This window comes from Corapipo altera, unplaced genomic scaffold, assembly GCF_003945725.1.
Source record: "Corapipo altera isolate COAL_440 unplaced genomic scaffold, ASM394572v1 78, whole genome shotgun sequence".
Taxonomy (NCBI): Eukaryota; Metazoa; Chordata; class Aves; order Passeriformes; family Pipridae; genus Corapipo; species Corapipo altera.
Genome location: NW_020884904.1, coordinates 1,413,190 through 1,434,506, shown reverse-complemented (window position 1 = coordinate 1,434,506; position 21,317 = coordinate 1,413,190). Strand labels below are relative to the sequence as shown.

The following is a 21,317-nucleotide window of genomic DNA, read 5'->3' as shown; positions in this document are numbered from 1 at the left end:
TGCAGAAAATCACAGTCCCGGGAGTAATGTGTGAGTCATTTAATCCGTCAAAGAGCACACACAGACCTCTACCATAACAAACCTCTGTTCTTTTCCTGCAGCACTGATTTTCCTGTTTCTTTCTTGCAGTACAATAAACACCTCTTCGTACACATTGGACACGCTAACCATTCTTACAGTGACCCGTTGCTTGAGTCGGTGGACATTCGTCAGATTTATGACAAATTTCCTGAAAAGAAGGGCGGTCTAAAGGAACTGTTTGGGAAGGGGCCTCAGAACGCTTTCTTCCTCGTAAAATTCTGGGTGAGTAAGACACGACGTGGAGGACCTCTCTTGTCGATGAGGCCTGTGTTTGGTGTTTAGTTTTGTGGAAGTTTTTCCCGTTGTCGTGCATGAGGGCAAAGCTGTTTACCCTTCAGGTGGGACGCTGGCTCGGAGCCACTCTTGTTGACAGCTCCCCACAAGTGTGTGCAGCAAAGGCAGATGTGCCTCCACTCTGCTTGACACAGCTGCAGGGCAGGAGCCAACAGGTACCAAGAGCCCCCGTTTGGAAATGGGGAACTGCCATCTAGTGGTCCATGGAAAAGCGGGGAAGGCATAGGAACAGGGCCTGCTTTTTTAGCGTTTCAGATGTTCAACTCCAAACGCAAGTAGTGCAAGTGTCAGTCCTACCACTAGCCCATGCTTAAGCAAAGAGGACCAAGCAGGATTTGAACTGAGCCTGGAAGGATGCCAGGGGTTTTCTTAAACCTCTTATTTGTTTGTTTGCTACAGCTCATCTGCTTTCCCCATGCCTTTTTGTTAGTCAGCCATGAGACTCTGCTCCAAAGCTTATACCTGTTCATGTCAGCTGTGAGAAAGAGTGAAAAAATAATACCAATGGAGGGCTGACATGTTGTATATTGATCTAGTTGTGATAAACTTCATTGATACATCAGATTTTTCTTCGTGTATTTACAAAACTCATGTTAGCGATACAGTCATAGAGTCATAAAATCATTTAGGTTTGGAAAGGCCTCTAAGATCATTGAGTCCAACCAGTAGCTTAACATGGCCAAGTCCACCACTAAACTACTAAAAGTTTCACCCAAAAGGATCAGCAAATCTGTAGACTGAACCTTATGCTTATGCTGAAGCTTTTTCTACTCACTAATTTGTTGGGGTATCTTTTTGTGGTATACTCCTTTTCATAGCTACAATTATCATCTAAGCATTTTAAATTTGTCTTTTAAAGCCTCAGTCAAAGGGACATACTGAAGGTTTAATTGGAAGGTAGACAGGTTAAGGCTGAAACCAGAAAAGGTTGATGTGGAACCACTGCTTATGATCAGATTTCCTGGTGTTTATCCATGTGACTTGAAATACTCTGCACCTTGTAAATACCCCAGACTTCATATCTTTCCAAGAGTTTCTGTAGGACAAGATTTAGAACTGGAAACTGGATTGAGGGAGACTTTTCTCAAATCTGGGTGTGGAATGGATAAACCACTGAGTAGGGGCTGTGCTGGACTGCAGAAGAAACCCACTGAGGAATTCATGGGACTTAAAACTGGGCATGGGAGCTGTAGACTGAGTATTTGAGGACTGGCTGAGCAAAGAGGCCAGGACAAGGAGACAGCAGAGAAGTGGGAGCAGAAACACATCAGGCATCGGTGACCTGGAACAGGCAGATGAAAACGTAGGGTCAAAAAGTGGGAGGCGGTGGGAAGAGAGACCATTTGGGATAACGATCCTGCAGGGAAACATAGGGATGAAGTCACACAGCAGAAACAGCTATGTAAGAGGTGGGAACAGGACAAGCATAAAGGCAGAAGAAATATGGCCCCAGAGGAATAGAGCTTGGAGTGAAGGGTCTGTAAATACATTTCCTTGCAAAACTTTGGCTTCAGCTGAGGACCATCATCTCACCTATCAACCTTGAACGATAAATACTTGTGAAACCTTCTGGCAAAAACTGAATGTCACCTCACTTGCCTGTTCTCATTTCCCACAGAGAATGATAAGCCTCAGACTTTATACTAGATGTGGATGCAGCAGAGATTTGTGATATGGTAATTGATATATTATACATTCTACTTTTTCTCCATCTGGAAACTGATTTTCAGGCATGCTGAATGCTCAAAGATTAGTATCTAAAGCCAGTAGAGATCTTCTTTGGATCATTAAGGTCTGTGTTGTACTCCTGATTTTGACAATTCAAGTGTCAGCCTTCTCTGCTTCATCTCCTACAAGCAGTGCACACCTTTAACACTCCTGTCCCAGTTCCACATCTGTAACATGGGGGTGATACCACCCATTCACCTCAGGTGGTCACTGACAAATCAGACTCATGGCTGTTTATGAGGAATCAAGAGAATGCCATGCAAAAAAGGCCTTTATAAAATGAATAATTCTGTGTTCAGCACAGGGTTTGAGTGGTATTCAGGGAACAGGGGCTGGGCTACAAAATAACAAAGACATGTTGCATAGATGCTCAGAGGGCAAGTGTGCAGTTGTGTAGCTAAAGACTATGACATGATACAGTTCAGCAGTCAGGATGTGCAGGCAACTTCAATCCAACATTTCCTAACCTCACTGTGCCTTCTAACATAATGGTCTTTTAATACAATTTTGTGTTGTATTAACTTAAAGATTAAAAAACATACAGTGCTAACATCTTTCTGAGTTATACATTAAAAATGTGGTGAGAATGCCTTCCTGAGCCATGACCTTACAATAGGCTGGTGGATTTTTCTCTCTCATCGAGTGAGGCAGAGAGAGTTGCCTGGGGTTGTGTTTGAGTGTAGCAAGAGTCATGATGAATACTCTTCCAGGAATAAACTTCACACGAGTGCCCCCCAAGTCCTACACATATCTAGAAATATGTGTAGGAAAAACAGAGGATGGCTGTGTAATTAGTCATGAGACTTAGATCCTAAAGGGTCAGCTCACTGTCCTTTATTTCTTTCACCCCAATAGGACTTTTCTTCAGCAAAAAGGATGCCATTCCCATTTTTGTGGGGATTTCTTAGCCCCCAATACTCTCTCTCACCATTTATTTTACCATTTCCCCCTCCCCATCCTTCCTGTTTTCCTCCTTCACTGTCATTTAGCCATCAATAGTTTGCTCAGCAGTGTAAGCTTGTGCATCCTGGCACCAGTGACAGTGACAGTCCAGGTTTTGGTGGAATCTAACTGTAACATGGGTGAAAAAGGAACATGTATTTTGGTTGGGCAAAACAGTACAGGTGTGAAAGCTCTCTGAGGAGAATCAATGCAAGGAAAACAGGGTCTGAGTGAAAGAAGTCAAGGCAAACCAGAGAAGGGAAGCAGGAGAATGTTGTGGCATGAGAAGCTTGAAAGTGAAGGTGAGAATTCGATGCCAGAAGGGATGGTGACCCTGCAAATGGATTTAAGAGAAGCTGGTATGTCTCTGGAGGCAGAACAAAGGGTATTTTGCTCAGACATTAAACCTACTGGGGAATGGAAAGATGGGAAACAGGAAGACCACAGATGAGTACATGCAGTGAAGATGACTAAAGCAGATAGCAGATGAGCTCTGGTATCTGGAAAGAGCTATTACCCTTGCTCTTTCCCATTTAGTTCTGCTTGAGGCTTTTCAGCAGCACGGTTTTCCCTGTTTTCTTGGTTTCAGTAATAATGTTTGATTACAAAAAAAAGTGGGAGGGAAAGGTCTGAGGTCTTGCAAGAAGACATTTGGCACTTTTGTAGTTGACTTTGCAAGGCAGCACCGGAATGGAGTAAAAAAAAAGTGTGCTTTGCTTTGCAGAGCTTTGTTGGTTCATACAGGTTGTATCTCACGTGAAATACAACCTGGTGTTGGGAATGGGTGAGCTTCTGGCTTCGGTCTTCTTACCCACCTCAATGTCACACCTGTGGGCCTCTTCCTACCTAACAGTGCAGGAAGTCCTTATACACCACCTCAAACACCCAACCTTACAGCCCTGCAATGCAATTCCCTGGTCCTTGTCTTGCACCTTGAATGCAGTGACTCCGTTCCTCTGTTCTACCCCAGGTAGTCACTGGGAACTACAGAGCTCAGGGAAATCACTGCAGAGACAGACAATTACAGTAATAGATAGTGGGAGCTTTATGTGGTATATTGTGCACTCAGCACAATAAGGAACAACATCCTAATGATATGGCACAGGAAGTTTGTGTGACAGCGATATGAAACTGGAGATTAGAGGGCTATAAAATTAAAATGAAAATAAATATTCCTGAATTAATGTAAAAGTTATGTCCTAGAACACTGATGATGTGGAATTCAGAGAAGGCTGGTGAATATCCACAGATGAAACCTTTCCTTGGGTGCAGGCTGAGTGCACGGTGCTGCTTCTCTTGCCATAGTCACTACCAAAATAAGCCCAATCTATGTAAAACAACCAGGTATGACCCATGCAGTCTAACCTTAGAGTAACATCAACAAACCTCTTGGTTAGTTCGTACTTAAACTGTTTTTGTGACTTGGGAATAGCCCCAAAGTTTTCTGGTCTTTGAAGTTCTGATTAACCTGTCTAAAAGCTAAGTAAACACACGGTGCCTCTGTTGGTTTCTTTTATTGGTTAAAGTTCTACTCATGTTGATATCTAATGCTGGCCCCACTGATTACTCAGTACTATTCTTAAATTCTCTAATGCTAAACAATACACTTAGGCCTCCTAAAGGAGTTCAAACTAAATGATCAATTGCTTTTCCAGCTTTACCCCAAGACAATGTTGCTGGCCTTGCCTTTTTGGCCCATTGTGCTGATGCCCAGTGCTCTGCCCCTCAGAAATCCACCCTCCTGCTGATGGGCTGTTTGTCCCACTCACACCACCTCCCTTTTGAATCCAGTGCCTCTCAGCCACATCTCCAACAGACATCTTTATTTTGACTCTGCTGTTATGCTCACATCCATCTCCATGGATTCCAGCAGGCTCTGTACCTCCCTTTATCCCCCTGCAGCTTTGCTGGCTCCATAACTTGCCCTATCTAGTGCTAGTTCATCAGACATCTGAAAGGAGAAAGGGTGTTTTCTCATGGATGACGTAAGAAAAAAACAACTGATATAAATTAATGTTGGGCTGTCAGGCTTTCTGTAGATCTGATTCCACTGACTTAATTTTAAATGTTTGCTGTAGCTTGAACTGTTCTTCTAACTGAGGAAAGCTTAGTCAGAGCTCACCACAACTCTGAAATAAAGACTCAAACTCATCTGAAGATGCGTGGATGATATTAATTGATGTTTAAAATGAATGCCTCTATTTGCAGGAATCTGCAATGCAAACTAGGAGTTTTAGAAAGTAATGCATATTATAATTAGGGCAAGCTTTTAAAGATGCTTTGAAGTCCTAAACATTTTTGAAATTCAAATGTGGGATGGAAATAAAGGAATCTACACAATAAAGGGACATTAAATTATGTCTCCCAAAATTTCACTGTTTTATAGATGTAAATATATGCCATAATTAGTGGTAAGTAACATGAGGAGGATAGTTAAGTTTATTCCTATTCTTATTCAAAACAGCTGTGGCATGAAAAATAATGCTCCTTCTCTTTGTGATACACTGGAACAAACAATTTACCCATGTAATCAGTGTTCAGAATGGCTTGTGCCTGTGGTCTCCTCCCACCCCCTCCTGAATTTATCCCCATGTGCCTCCAGCCGTCTTAAAAGGTGCAGAGATTCTTTGTGCCCTTCGTTCACACACGCACAATTGTGGCAACTGCCTTTTTTTTCCCCCCCTCCTTTCTATTTTTATATGTAATTTATATTGCATAATCCAGAATCTTGGATTTCCCTCCACACACACACACACACACACACACACACTCTCACCAGCTTGACTGGCAAATGATCTGCGGCTCACAAATGGGCCCCGTGATGTGAATGGGTCTATGGCCAGCATGCAAATGTATGCAAAACAAATTAGATATGGGAGAAAGCAGACATCCATTTTCTTTTCCCCATCGCAAAGCCTCTCTGCCACAGGGAGCTCACGTGGTGCTCGAGGAGGACCCCCTCACAAATTGATGCGAGGGCATTAAGCGCCGGGGGCCGGATAATGAGTGGAAGAGGCCGAGCAGCTGGGAAGCCGGAGCAGCTTGGCCTGTCCATCACGAGCCCAACCATGTGGCAGACCTGGCCACAATTCCTGAGCTGCAGGGTAAAGCTCACGGAGGAGCGTGCCAACGGCCCAGATGCTCCCGCTGGAAAAAATTGCTTCACAATTTGGAATCCCTGCTCTTTGATCGCTCTTCGGAGAGGAGGAGGGGGGAGGCACGGCGCGGTCATATGAGTAACACACCTCCCCGCAGTCAGCAGTTGTTCAAACCTATACCTTGTTAATAAGTGACCTTAACGTGCTTCATGTTAACGACCGAGTGCCAGTGTAAATTGTCCTGGCCCTCCCCAAATCCCACTGTTTCCAGTAGGTGCTGTTTTCCTTCTACTCAGCAGGAAGGATTTAGACTCTTCTCAGCGGTTTTTGCTGGAGTTGCTCTTTTGTTAGCCAAAGCTGTTATTATTACACAAGTGCTCTACCCTCTGCCCCTGCCCGTAGCACAGAGCCTGAGAGCCCTTGGGAGAGGAATGGGAAGATATTTTGGCTTATTTTTTGAACTCTTTATTTTGGTTGCAGCCAGCTCTGTTTAGGTGCTTGCTCCAGCACACTGGCAGAGGCTTCTCCACGCAGCACGCTGAACACTTGGTGCTCTTAATATGTAATATTTCCAGTGCTACCCATTGACAAGCTGTGCTTTATTAATGAATTAATCATGCTCTTGCACAAACGCTGCAGAGAGGATGCCAGAAAGCTGAGTGCCTCTCCCACCTCAAAATGCATTCAGCTAATATAAAACTCAGTGCTCGGAAATAAATCAAAATTAGAGTTTTACTCTTGGAAGCAAATTCCATTTGTGTTTTTAAGTTGTTGGGGTTTTTTTCCCCTAAATTGTATTGATCTTGTATTTTAAAACTCAGTGGGTAAATGGACTCCTGTTCATCACACGTGCTCATAATGTTTGAAATGCCATAATATTTGAAATCATGCCAGTATAATTGAAGGCACCATTCAAAATGTTATTTATCTGTATATGCTGCAGCAGTGCTCACCAACCCCAACTTCCAGAGCCAGAGAACAGTTGCATGAGAAGCTGTACAGAAGGAAAAGCCGGTTTACAGCCCAGGAAGACTTGCAACCTGAATCTGACATGCAAGAGAACAGCTAGAGGCAGAGCACCAAGGAAATAATGAGGCAGAGCTGGTAGCAGCACGAGAGGCTGCAAGCACAGCACTCCAGATGCTTGGCTGTTTTTCACAGGGATCATTGAAGAAGGAAAGTATGAGGAGAAGGCTAATAAGATACATTCCTGTGTTTCAATTTTGTTGTTATTATATTTATCTAGCCTTACCTGTTCTGTAATACAGGCTATGAGCCTCACTAAGTGATGCCTGCCTTTGGACAGTAAGCCTACTTGAACTAGAGCATCCCTTTCAGTTAGATATTTGGTTGGTTAAAAAAGACCCCAAGTAGTGGTGATTCCCCCACATCTGAAATTATGCCAGCGTTCCATTGCCATCAGGGTTACCAGCCCCTGCCTTGTTTCTCATCTTGCTCTTGCGTAGCTTTAGCTTTCTGCCTTTTAATGTCCTTTTCTGCAAGATTTAATCTATCAGAAGACTCTTCCCCGTGTAGCAACTTGCAGGCTATGACAAAGTTATGGAAAAACTTCCCTTGGAAAAAGTAAGTAGATGGAGTTTCATTAGTCATTCACTACAAAGGATGTTTTCCAGACCTGAAATCATTCTTGTAACGCTTTTCTGAACACTTTCCAATTTTCCAACATCCTTTCTAAGATGTAGACACAAACCCTGGAATCAATACTGTAGTAAAGAGCTAAAGCTGAAGACCAGGGTATTCATGTATAACACATCACCTTTTTCCCACTCAAAGCTGCACCTACAACTCTCACAGCCACAGCAGTGCTGTGGGGGGATGTGTGTCTCATAAACTCTTTCATCAGTTCAAGAAATATAATTCAACTTTCAGATGGACGTGTTCAGATGAACTCCTTACTGTTTAAGCCATAACAGTATAATTAAATCCTTCACCATAATGTTTTAACCAAAGGTTTGTATTTTACCAGCAGTGACAGTCTTTCCTTCCTTTCTCATGATTCAGCATGGAACAAAGCTTTCAACACCTGGTCCAGAGTATTGCCTTGATGTGACAATCCCCTCTTCGCAGTGATACAAACTCCTGCCCAGTGCTCATGTGCTCAGCCTCTAGTCAGAAAGTTTGAACCCAAACTGAGGGGAAAGACTTGGTTTAGTATGTAAGAATAGACAAAATTGTTTCAGTACTAAAAGAGGCTTTGGTGAAGCCTTCATTTAAGAGTATTTGCTTGCCAACTCCTATGAATTTTATGTTGGTGTTAGACTATTTTGAAGAGTCTTAAAGCTTCAGCTCTCAACAATCTGTAATTAGTTGACAATGAAAACTGTTGCTAACAAAATTCTGTCCTTCTTTGAAAGCACTTTTATTGTGTGTTAGACTCAAAAAAAAAAAAAAAAAAAGAAGAGCAAATAAGTAGATAAAGATAATACACATCTATATTACCATCATGGGACTTTTGCAACAGCATTGTGATTGCATAAGAGTAAATCATGACAATTGAGAGATAGTTTCAAGTGTTCTTCATTCAAACATCAGGGCCCCAGCCTGCATGTTTTGTGTACACAGGCCTCCTGGTGACTTCAGCAAGAGCTGGAAGAGCTGTGGGAGTAAACAACAGGGTGCCAGATGGCCACATATGTTACATTTCCAGGTTAAATGTCAGCACGTAAATACAACAATTAGATATTTTTTTCAGTGGGCTTCAAAATCAAAAGGCAGCAGATAAAATGTTATTCTTTTTTTATTCTGTAAATGGTTGTTATTGCAGCTTGAAGTGAAAGGTCTATGTGGTTGACTCTTTTGACAACATGAAATTATGAGGAGTGGTTTAGTTATGATTTCTTAAATATTTTGCTTATATCTGAAAGGAAAAAAAGAAAATGTTTTGCTAGTAAAACTGTAATTTACTAGCTAGTAAAACTGTGGTAGCAGCAGGAATAGCCCCATTTTAAGAGATTACTCCTATTATAATTATTATTATTATTATTAACTACAACAGTGTAGTTTTTTCAGCAGAAATCCCTATTCTTCAGAAATTCCAGTGGAGCAGCTGTGGCATGGCTGGTGGATGCTACAGTTTGTCGTGTTTAGATGTTTGTCATGTTTCAATTTCAAGCCAGCTGTGATGGCAAATTGTTTATTTACTATCAGCTCGGAACAATTTCTTACAGCTCGCTGTGAAAACACCGCTTTAGACGCACATTAAACATTAACTGCTGACCTCACTGCAAAGCAGGTGCAAGAAAAAAGGTGTAGCAGTGATAGGATTTCTTTCTGTTATGCAAAATACGTGACTACGGGGCTATTTGTGTTACTGTGTGTAAACCTCAGGAGACTGCTCCACTGATTAATTTACAAAGCCAGCCCCAAGTAATCTTAGACCTGTGTCTTCTGTGTACCACAAACTACCTCAGTATGTGCCATTATCAGCATGTTGCCTCAGAACGCGGTACCACAAATAAGGGCTGCAGACACTGAGTAGAATTAATGAGCCGTTGCCGGGTTAAAAATTAAATAGCAGTTACAAATGACCTGAACTATACTGAATGCTCCACTCTAGAATCATAGAATGGTTTGGGTCAGAAGAAACCTTAGAGATCATCTAGTTCCAACCCCCCTGCCCTGGGCAGGGACACCTCCTACTAGACCAGGTTGCTCAAAGCCTCGTCCAACCTGGCCTTGAACACTTCCAGGGATGGGGCATACATAAACATACCTGTAAACTGGTTTTTTAAAAAGTTTCGAGGTAGACACGAAGGTACCTGTTAAGTATTTTGTGTTCCATTTCTATATTAGCAATAAAACCAAACAGAGCAAGACACTTGCAAGTGAAACAGTCGCGAAAGTGTATTTCCCTGGTAAAATGCTCATCTTGGAGTAACTTAAAAATTCAGGCAATTCATAGCTGTCACACTGCAGTAGCTGATCAGCTATTTCCACATAAAAAGAAAACCCTGCCCGCTCTCTCCTTGGGCACCAAAGATGTCAGCAGAGCTAATGCCTGAATCAACAAATCCAGCTGTGCGTATCCCTGGACTCTGCCTGTATCCATATTAGCGCGCTTTTAAGTAGAGGACTTTTGAAAATGGATTGATGATGTCAAAGAGCACAGTGGCAGAACAGCTTCAGCGCTGCTGCAGGCCCGGGAAGGTCGGATTCAGCAGGTGACCCGTGTGGTTGCTTTGTAGCCAAATTAATCCCGCTGTGCGCAGGACTTGGGTTTGGGCGTAAATAATTAAAGGTAGCGCTGTTCCTCACTTGATGCTGCAAGTCTCGGTCCCCGTTGCTAGATATCAAAGGCAGCTGGGTAGTTACTGAGGCTGCAGAGAAATGCTGGAGGAAAGCAAACACTCCCAGCAGTATTTATTGGTGGGCAGGCACGGCTCTGCGCACACGGCTCACGTGCGGCCGGCGGGTTGCGTCACACGGCTCCCTGAAGTCAAGTATTTTACTGAATCAACGCCATATGGCCTGACAGTCTTATCAGAGATCGATCCTGTGTTGTGCAGCTGTCTCCCTTTGCCAGGAGGATTCTGTTGCTTTAAGAAAGGAAAAGGAGAAAGTGAGCTATGGCCTCTCCGGAGTGGGGTGGCTCGGTTGGATTTGAGACCGCAAGGCAAGTTCCCTCCAGAGGGGTTGACTCCGGAGCTTCAGGGATTTCCATCAGCTATCTGCCAGACAAGAACATCACCTGTAGCCCAGAGAAATGATGGGTCATCTTTTATTGTGTAAAACTTGAATAAATTGCTGCTTTCCTATGGTTTTGCTGCAACAGTTAGGCAGGTACTTCCCTGACAGACCTTTTCTGCTGTTGCTGGTCACCACAAAACCATCCCCCTTATTTCTGAAAAGAACAGTGAACTAATGACAGCTTATGCTACCGACATTGTCAAGTGAAAAATAAAATCTTCACCATCTATCCCTTTTTCCCAACAGGCTGACTTAAACTGCAACATCCAGGATGATACAGGAGCATTTTACGGAGTCACTAGTCAGTACGAGAGCTCAGAAAACATGACAATCACCTGTTCCACCAAAGTCTGTTCATTTGGAAAGCAAGTAGTAGAAAAAGTAGAGGTGGGTGTTGTGATGGGATATGTGGGGTGTTGCTCTGGTTCCCTTTTATTTTACTTGGGCTTTTCTCTCTCTTGTCTTTACTTGATCTTACCTGGTTTTTCCTTCCTTCCTTCCTCCCTCTAATCCTTCCTGAAAGAATATTTTCCTTCCCAGCAGCGTTTGGGTTCATTTTAACCCATGTGTGAGTGGTAATAAGCCCCACACCCACATCTGTTATCTGCAGTACAGTTTTTGTGTGGGAATTTTAGCCTAGAGCTGTAGGTTGAGCCTTTATAGATGTCCTGGTCACTGTTCATGTCCTTCTTACATGAAATGTGTTTTCTAACCATGGTGACCATAAAAAAGGTTTTAACCATTTCCATTATTCCAAGCTTAGAGAAAGCAAAAAATCCTCACAAGCCACTGAGTAGCTCATCTGAGCAATTGGTAGCTGGGCAGCTGGAGTCCAAGAGTCACAGCCTTACCCTCCTTCAGCCCTTTATGAGCCCCTGCAATCTAAGTCAGCCTGGTTTTCTTCCACCTATAGTCTTGCATCTTTCTGTAGTTCATAAATTGCCTACTAAATCATGCAATAATATATCAATGTTTTATGTGTATACTTAAGCATAAATATATAAACTTATTTTTGCTGTTCCCTTTGCAGATAGATGCCTCATACTTGCTGTAAAATCATCTTACCACAAAGTTTTCTACCTAATATGATTTTTTACTCAACTTGGACTTTCCGTTCTGTAATCCTCATGTGTTCAGTTTGTCAATTCACAGGTTAGAGAACAAGTAGTGATACTGTAATTTTTAATAATTAAGGGCCCTTGAATTTTTAGCAGGGCACTGCACAGCTCAGGCAGGGAGTCAGCAAGTAGGTGTGTGTGTGTGTGAGCCACTTTCTCTTTTTTCTGTCTACACAAAGAAAGAAAAAAAACAGATTTAGTGGTCACTTTCTAAATGCTCTTTCTTATTTTTTCAGACTGAATATGCAAGGTTTGAGAATGGCCGATTCGTGTACAGGATAAATCGCTCTCCAATGTGTGAATATATGATCAACTTCATACACAAGCTGAAACATTTACCCGAGAAATACATGATGAACAGCGTGTTGGAAAACTTTACAATTTTATTGGTATGGACTCACTTTTCCATTTCTAAAATACTCTCAGGCTTTGCATGTCTTGCTTAGCTTGTAATGTTGAGAACCAGTTTGCAGATCCCTTAGTCATGTTGCTTGCTAGACAAGCCATCCCACTGACTTCAGAATGATACTCTAGGCACTATAGATGCTTGGGATGAAAAGGCTCAGCTGGCTGTGAACATGAACAAACATCTTTGTTATTTTCCACAAATTCAGCTTACTTCTCTCTTTTTTTTTCCACACAAGTCTGGTGTTTGTAGGGAGCCTGAGGCAGTAACTTTGAACCATACCATGTGTTCTTACTGAGACTGGGCTACAATACCACAAATATCAGTGGGGTTAATTAGTTCTTGGGTGGGGAAAACAGGCAGTTAACGCCCAACAGGTGATTTAAAGCACAAAGAATGGTCGGTGTAGTGTCCTTTAAGCTGGTTTCATCAGTTACCCAGCTTGTTTTCAGTGCAGTGGCACCTCAGCCAAGCTGAGGATTCGCTCAGAACCGAGAGCTGGCAGCACAGGGAAGGTGTGGAGCTGCAAGCACAGGGCCGTGTTCTCCCTGCCCAGCTCCCTTTGGCAAGAGAACACAAGGTGATAAGGGTCGTTTCTTGTTTCAGCCCTGGTGGTTCCAATTGTGTAATGTCCAATCTCCCTCTTCCTTCCCCCAAACAGGTGGTAACAAACAGGGATACACAAGAAACCCTGCTCTGCATGGCTTGTGTATTCGAAGTGTCGAACAGCGAACATGGAGCACAGCATCATATCTACCGGCTTGTAAAGGACTGAGCAGTTATTTATATATACACTTCATTTCACTTCTTTATCAAAACACAGACTGTAAACCTCAAACACTAAGTGGCAGTGCCTCTGGCCCAACTTTCACCCACATTTTTCTAAATCCTGTTTTAGTGAAGTCATTTTTAATGTGTTCATATATAATTGTAGCTGTGAAATTCTGGTACAGTTGTAAAAATTATTTCTAAAACTAAGTGTTCTTCAAATTTGTAAACCACAGTTCTTTGGGAAGACTGTATTTAAGAACCTAATGCCTCTGTCTGTGGAGGCCTATTTTTAATTCTGATAGAAAAATGTATGACAGAGCATTTGCCATGGGGAAAAACTGACAGCGTTTATAAGAATTTATTTTGGGTTTTTTTCCAACATGAAATACTTGTTTTACAATGCAAGTGAAATTGAAATGAATCTTTAGCTATAACTGTAAATGAGTACGCAAAGTTAATAATCTTTATAGAATTATCTTTGTAACTAATTAGGGTGGAAGATATGGACGAATGTAATTCACTAAATTATTTTTTAAAATGAAACATTTTTCTGTTTGAAACCAAATGAAAAATATAGCCTTAAGAAATGCCTGATGGAAACAGACAGGTCCTAAAATTAGGCAAATTTTGTATTTTTTTCTCGACGCTAAAACTAATCTTCTAATCCATTAAACTTTCAAACAGGTATTGCAGAGAAAGAAAACATCATCCCTTACCCCTAACATATCTAGTGTATTTTAAAAGAGTATAAAGTTGTATTGTACTAATATGAAAATTTGATTATTTAATGAAAAAGATGGCTCATTTTGCAATAAGTAGGTAAATACTGAAGATTTAGACTTGCATTATATGTAGTCTTGTGTGTGCAGTTATATTTTATATGGACAACTATGTTTTCTAATAAGTTGAGCAAAAAACTTGCAACTCTGAAATGAACAGATGAATGGAAACAACTGACATTGCGACAGCATCAAGTAATTCGTTAACAGAAAGCAAAACACTAACATGTTTGAAAGAAGAGTATGTACAACTCTGAAAGGATCAACAGCTTTAATATCTATGAGATGCTAGAAAATCACAACCAACAATCAGGCAAAGAAGATTGGAAAGTGGAGATTTTTTTTTTTTTCTCCTTTTCCTCTCAGTCATGGTGCTCTTACACCTCCCCCAGTTGTCTCTCCAGTTCTGACTGGCCAAGACCTTTACACAAAACAGACACATACGTACCACGTGGGGTCTGCTGTCCTTTTGCATCCAGATGTGGTAGTATTCATCCTTCTGATATATTCAGGGAAGACTCCAGGAAGTGAAGTACAGCTGGAGATATTTTAATACTGTAAGGATTTGAACCATGGATGTGGGTGTGAGTGATTGTCTGAGGTAGCACGTGTGAGAGTAGTAGTCTCATTCCTCCTGGTCACATCAGAGAGTGTTGCCCTGTTTCTTCTCTCCTGCTGCAGCCCAGCACAGCCCCTCAGTTGCCCAAGCAGTTTTTTGGGCAGGTGCTGGGCCAGCAGCGGGTTCTCATGTGAAACCTTTGTCTGAAAGGCTGAGGGCTGCCCGACCAAGCACAAGCCACCTTAGAGATCAGTCATGAGGTATCAGCAAAGAGGGTTCTTGGGAAGGTCTTTTGTAGTCCTGAATCAAAGAAGTTAACATTTAGCAGGTCCCTCCTCCCTACCCTTTTACAAACAGTGCAGTGTACAACAGTGTAGAATTTACTCCCAGTGCTGTAGTCTTCAAAAAAAAAAGTTATTTGGTTTGGTGTTTTTTTATATCATGTGCCTGCATAGTACTCTGTTAGAATTGCCCATTGTTGAGTTATCCAGACTAGAACAGAGCCTAGATGAGGTAGTGGGTCGCTGTATGTCTGCATCAGACCAGGTTCAGACTCAGCACTGGTGAGGCCTCGGGTTAGAGAGCGATGCAAACACCACGGAGGGGAAGGGCAACTGCTTTAGTTCCTCAGCCTGCCTCTGATCTGACTCTGGTAGGTGGATGATTGCTGTGATGTCTAGCTGTTACCTGCTTGTGGATATTAGGGCTGATGATCTTTCAGTTTTATATTCTGCGAACTGAACAGAGAAATATGTCCATGGTAAAGTCTCTTTTACTGCTCATTTTTAACACTAACAATCACATCAGGAAAAGCACTGCATTGTAACAGCCTAACGGTAGCCCTTTATTCTAAGCACTTGGTGTTACAAGTCAAAAACTACTTTGTTTTTTTGTTCTAAAGTTGTCTTTTATTTAGGGTTTGAATTGTGGGTTTGGTGATTTTTTTTTTAATTTTTTTTTTGTTTGTTTGATAACAAGCAAACTCTTTAAGGCATATAAAGTATGTAAGTCAATTTGCAAAACCAGGTACAGGTTTTTTTAATAGAGTCTGACACACTACATATGCCATAACTATAGGGTATAAACAGTCACAATGTTTATTGGTGTTCACATATGTAATATTAGGGAAACTACTTCCATCGTCTTTTCTTTACACTTCTGTAAATGATCCATACCCTGTATATGTTAATTCTTAAAAGCCTTAATCCTTCAACTGTTGAGTGTGGGGTGTGTAGTCCAACAGGCTGCCTGTAAACTGTGAGCTCTTTTGTAAGCTGGAAGTACTTATCTTGTTACTGTTACTTTTTTGTAGGAACCTTTTAATTGAGAGCTGCCAAAGCATTACAATATGCAGTGCCTTAGCATTATATTAGAAGAACCTTTAGCCTCTTAACATAAATTTTATATGTTGTTTTATTAATTGGTTCCATTTTTAAAATATCTGTATTTTTTCCCACAGAAAAATTATTACTCTTTGACTGCTTGGTCTAAACCAACTGTCTGTACAAGTCAGTCCCATTCCTACGCAGATAAATGCCTATACCAAAAGGAAAGGTTACAGATTCTTAGTTCTCCGTGAAAAAGTGAATTGTATTAATAAATGCTGCCTTTTTAAATTTCATGACCAAATAATTAATTGTGACTCTTCTGCACTCTAGCATGAAAGTGCCTTTGGTTTGAAATTCCAGCTTAGAAAAGTGCTGCCATAATAATGACAATTTGTAGAGAGACCAAAAATATTTAGTTATCACCGTAATGCCTTTGGTTTATTGGAATAAGTTGAATCTACAGGCCTCCATTCACAAAAGAGCACCATTCATAGCAAAGTGATTTTGCTAATGATCAGCCTGCTGAAGAATAATCTACTGTTTGCCATTTCTGACAGCATTGCAATCCAGCAACTGATTTGTCTGTGATATAAAAATGAAAATATTCACGTTTATATTCTCTTCATCCAGTCACGCATCTGCATAAATGAGAGATCCATATACTGCAGAATTTCAGTGGACAGACATGACTTCACTGATCTCCTCTAATAATATTTCAGTATCTGTGAAGATTCTTTGTTTAGACACAAGATTTTGTTTACAATGTTGTGCGCGCTGAAAGTCAGCTGCATAAACGAAGATGAAAATGGAGAACTGAGAACAGCTATAGGGAAAATGGAATTGTGTGTTTTTAAGCATTGAAATGTTGAGTGTGAGCGTTGTGGATGAAGGTGCTGTTAGAGAAACTCTGGCCAGCACGATTCAAAACACAGGGTTGTTTTGTTTATCTCCCAGATGATGTCTTGATAAAAAAAATTAGCTCCTCTTAATAACGTGTCTGTATTTGATACCTTCTGTGAACGGGGGCCATACTGTACACTACAACTGAAATTGATGGGAAGAGGAGCAAGATTTTAAGAAAACAATGTTAGAAAGAACAAATATCAGCAAAACCAAAAGCTGTCAGAGGGATTATATAGTTGTGAATACAATTTTAACTTGATTTTTAAAGTATTTGATGAAAACTAAGATTAACTTTTTATATAGAGAAATATTGTGACACTGTGTGGTAAATATTGTGATAATTCAAGTTCCCTTTCTCTAAAATATTATTTTTGTTATTCCTTCAAGGTCTAAATCTCACTTACCTCTATAAGACGAGTAATCCTGTTGAACACAATGAGACTGAGGTAGGGCAAAGACACTTTAGCCCCACAAGCAGAGCAAAACATTTTCAGTTATTGCCAAACATTGCAGCTGTACTAGTCAATATTTGTGATAAACTACACCTCTGTCTCGTTGAAATAAGAATAATGGTACCATTTGGGGCTGTTAAAAATTACTACTAACAAATGTAGTTTTACTTACTTGAATTCCAGACCATTTTTATTTAGGTACTGCACCACTATTTTGAAGGAATTGCAGACATAATGCCTGTTTCTCACTTTCCCTTTCTCCCGCAGCTACAGCTCAGTAAGTTTGGCAGTAGCTTCTTCCATTAGACCTCCATGGGATGGGCTACTGGGAATAATGAAGGGTGTACATTAATGTTGAATGTAAGTAACTGGCCACTTCGGGGCAGATACAGCATTTGACGTAGTAATCCGTATCTATTTATTTTTCCACTGTGGGTCCTGGGGTGTACTTGCTTCCTGAAGCAGTTCCCCTTGGAGTTTTCCTGGAGCACTCGGTCAGTCACACTGAGAAACTCCTTTCCTTGACCCGTGCTGAATACACTGATACACGTGCCCGGTCACACAGCAGATGTGTATAATAGAATCCAGTTTTGTACTTTTCTCAGGATGATCTCTTCCCCCCCCCCTCCTTTACCTTTCATAACAAGATGTTTAGCCCCCTAAAAAAAGATTGAGGCTGGATAAGTCAAAGTACAAGAAACACTTCGGACATCTTCATCTTTTAACTTTTCAGGTCATTCTTGCTGAGATCATGTCATTAGTTTCAGTGTGTAAATTAAATCTTAAATGCACTCAGTTGACTAAAAGGAGATGGATCCCTGTTACCTCCTTACAGAATATATGTTTTTGTTTTGTTTTGTTTTGTTTTATGGGCCTTTGATTCAGGCTCATGACTGCAGACAAAAAATACAATATGTGCCTGAAAAAAAAAAGACAAAAGAATTTTATAACATTGAAAACCTGAATAGCCTTTAATTCTTCAGTACATTTTATGTAAAACAGGTTGGGTTTTTGTTTTGTTTTGGGGTTTTTTTGCCATGTGCATTTGTTCACATTTGTAAATGACTTAATGGAATTCTCACTTTATGTTTATTTGTGTAATGTGTATAAAATGGGTTTGTGACTTAAGCATATTCATATATGGTCAGTGGTTACTTTAATATTGTACTGCTGCTGGTAACTTTTGATGTAGAACTTGCCTTTTGATGGTAAAGTACCTCTAGGTTAGACAGTGAGGGAAGGCTCTTGGAAAAAAACTGAATGTTCTCCAATGTTTTCTTAACATATTTGCAGAAGCTTTCAAAAGGAGTTTCAGTCAAACCTCTTGGCAGTACAGTATTCTTGTATTTGTTATTGTCTGTGTGTAGGTACTGGTACCTTTTTTTTTTTTTGTTTAAAATGTTTTAAGTGTTGGCTTTAAAGTGAATTTATCTTTAGTATGATAGTAATATGAAAATTATAGGTTTTGTGTGCAGAGAATTTTTTTATAAAGTGCTTTGTAAAAAAAAAAAAATGTATTCTAGCTTTCGCGGTACATATGTGTGATAACTTTAATATCCATGACAGTTAAGTGCAATTATTTCATCACTCTAAAAATGCTATTTTTGTGTCGGTTACTGCAGGTGTTTTCATGTCTTTGCAAAGTGACACATTTTGATGCCTTCTTGATAAAGTGGTAGAATTTTTGTAGCTTTCTAGAAACTTTGTATTCATACAGTATCGATTGAAAATAAAGACAATGAAAGTGTTTTGTGCATTTATCTTAATCTCTTACATCGATGTGTTTTTAATGCCGGGTTTAACTTTCAATACTATTTTCCAAAAGAGCACAAGGCCTGACTTGCAGCAATATCTCTGTAACTTCCTAAGGGTACAAAGGACATCCAACAGGGTTTACAAAAACCTGTAGGGATGGTACTCGAGGAAGTGGCACATCTGGAAGCTCTGTTCAACCAGGAGTCCATAATCCTTCCTCTAGCTTGTGTGTCTTACTAAAGAAACAGTGGTTTTGAAACAGCAGTTAAACTGTACTGTTAAAATGGAAAAAGCCACCCAAGCCCCTTTATTCCAGGAGCAGGAATGACCTGTTCAAAATCTTACATAATAAATGGTTCCAAATACATCACTGACTTGGCAACTACAGCTGAGAGAGGAGCACGCTAGTTACCTGAGGTTGAGATGTTTCTTCCAGGACGGTGGGAACTGTCCTACTCTGCAGGAACTGAGGTCCTAAAAATGTGATATCCTTTCAAGAGATAGGTTTCTTGTTTTCCTTGAACCACTTGTCCCTGAACTGCCTGCTGTACCCAGTATGATGAGAGGAAGAAGCAAGATCAAATAGTCTCTGTCATTCACGAAGTGTAATCACCTAGCTAGGAAAAAAAAAAAACAGAGAAAGGAAAAGAGAATAAGAGGGATATCCTGGATCAACTGAAATCAATGGGAAAATTACCAGGAATTGGCAGAGGGGAAAAAAAAAGTACATCTGGCTCATCTCTTCTTCAAAAGGGGAGCAGTGGCTTTTGAATAAACCACATGCCCCTCCCATACTCCCCAATTCTCCTTTTGGGTGGCAGATGTTGCACTGCCATTTTTAAAATGCCAGCAGAGCACCCCCCATGTGCAAGATGAATGGGTTGAGAACAATGCACAGATATGGTCTGTTTTGACCCTGTTTTCTCCTCTTTGTTCCCCATTAAGTATATGGCTTCAGCCCTTTGAAGTGGGTTGCAGTTCCAGAAAGCAACCAGCTTCTTAATTAAGGTTCTGCTTCTTAATTAATTTAGGTTAGAACCATAAATCTTCCACCTTTGGGAAAAGTGTCGTGCAGCATTTCAGGTTGGGAGTCCCCAGTGCAGTGTCACACCATTAGTTCATTAATGAGCTGGTTTCAGCAGAGGCAGCAGCCTCCCCCTGAGGAAGCCCGGCCTGGTTTGCACGGGCAGGGAACAAAGAAGACATACCAGTTACTCCATGCACAGAAGGATGAGCTCTTTGTAGTCTGTGGACTTTTCTGTGGATTTTAATGTGGGGGGTTTTTTTTAAGATGCAACCTATAGGACACTACAAATCCAGAACACATTTAATGCTCACAAACCCCAGGAGGAAGAGGAGGGTTCAGAGCTAAGCAGTGTGTTAGCAGATGTCTATAGTTCCCCCACACAGCTCTAGCTGTTCATCCCAACCCTGACCTTTCACAGCCTCACTATTGTTGTCTGGGGCCCTTTGAGCAGAAACAGCTGAACAATCTGTTACCCCAAACAGTGGCAGCTTAGCAGTGGTCATAAATAATTACCTGCCCTGTAGAGAGGTGTGACACTTAACTGGTTAATGGTTCCAAATTGTTATGTGATTGCTGATGTTTTGTGAGAGCTAGAGCCATGCTGGAAATGCTAGAAAGCTGGTGAAGGTGGGAATGGCAGGAGGGAGTGGGTGGAGAGACTGTACTAGGAGTATAGGGAAAAGGAAAACTGTAGAGACCTAAAGAGCTAGTGACTGTGAGGGAACGGGTAGCAGGGTGTTGCTTTTCAAAGAAAATCAATAGCTGAGGACAGGACTAAATAGGAAGAAGGGAGAAAAAAGATGAAGACCAACATCACCAATAAAAATTCATCAGAAGGAAGGAGGGAGAATTCAGACTAAGAAAAAAGCTACAACAAAACAAACATTCACCTTCTAGGTCAGTAAATATAATTGCTGCTTTTTTTTTTTTACCCCTCCTGTATTTTTTATTATCAGCCCTTTCTAGGTTGGGACATATCCTCTTTAAGCTCGAGGGAAAGGGCTGCTTTAGGTTTCCATTCTTGTGTGCCTCACTGGGGAGAGCTGATGATAAAGCCTGAAAACTTGAGCAGCAAAGCACCCTGTAGCTGCTCTGACAGATGAGGAGCTGTCAGCTCGGTTTCGATTAGAAAAGAGGGAGAAAGAGAACCATGAGCAATGGCCAGAAGAAAATCTGAAACAATCAGCTGAGCAAAGACACTTGAGTGCAAGTGACTGATCTCAATTTATCCAGCACTAGTGATTTCTCAAGCCATCTTCTTTCCATAGATGTGTGGGTTTGAGTGCATGCACGGAGTCCATTACAGCTTGATGTTATTCAAAAATATTGCTTTTCGTGCCCCTCACTCTATTCCTAGAGCTAAGAGCAT

At 41.1% G+C, this 21,317-nt stretch overlaps 1 protein-coding gene across 5 annotated transcripts in view; it reads left to right on the top strand.

Moving 5' to 3' along the window:
- TEAD1 (TEA domain transcription factor 1) overlaps positions 1-18,916 on the top strand; it is a 157,342-nt gene extending 138,426 nt beyond the window's left edge. For all 5 annotated transcript variants that reach the window (XM_027651159.1, XM_027651157.1, XM_027651158.1 and 2 more), the window contains 4 exons: positions 130-303; positions 11,097-11,237; positions 12,205-12,357; positions 13,036-18,916. In XM_027651159.1, the coding sequence (XP_027506960.1) occupies positions 130-303; positions 11,097-11,237; positions 12,205-12,357; positions 13,036-13,149 (582 nt within the window). In that variant the 3' untranslated portion in view covers positions 13,150-18,916. The remainder of the gene's footprint in view (positions 1-129; positions 304-11,096; positions 11,238-12,204; positions 12,358-13,035) is intronic.
- Positions 18,917-21,317: the final 2,401 nt, after the last annotated feature.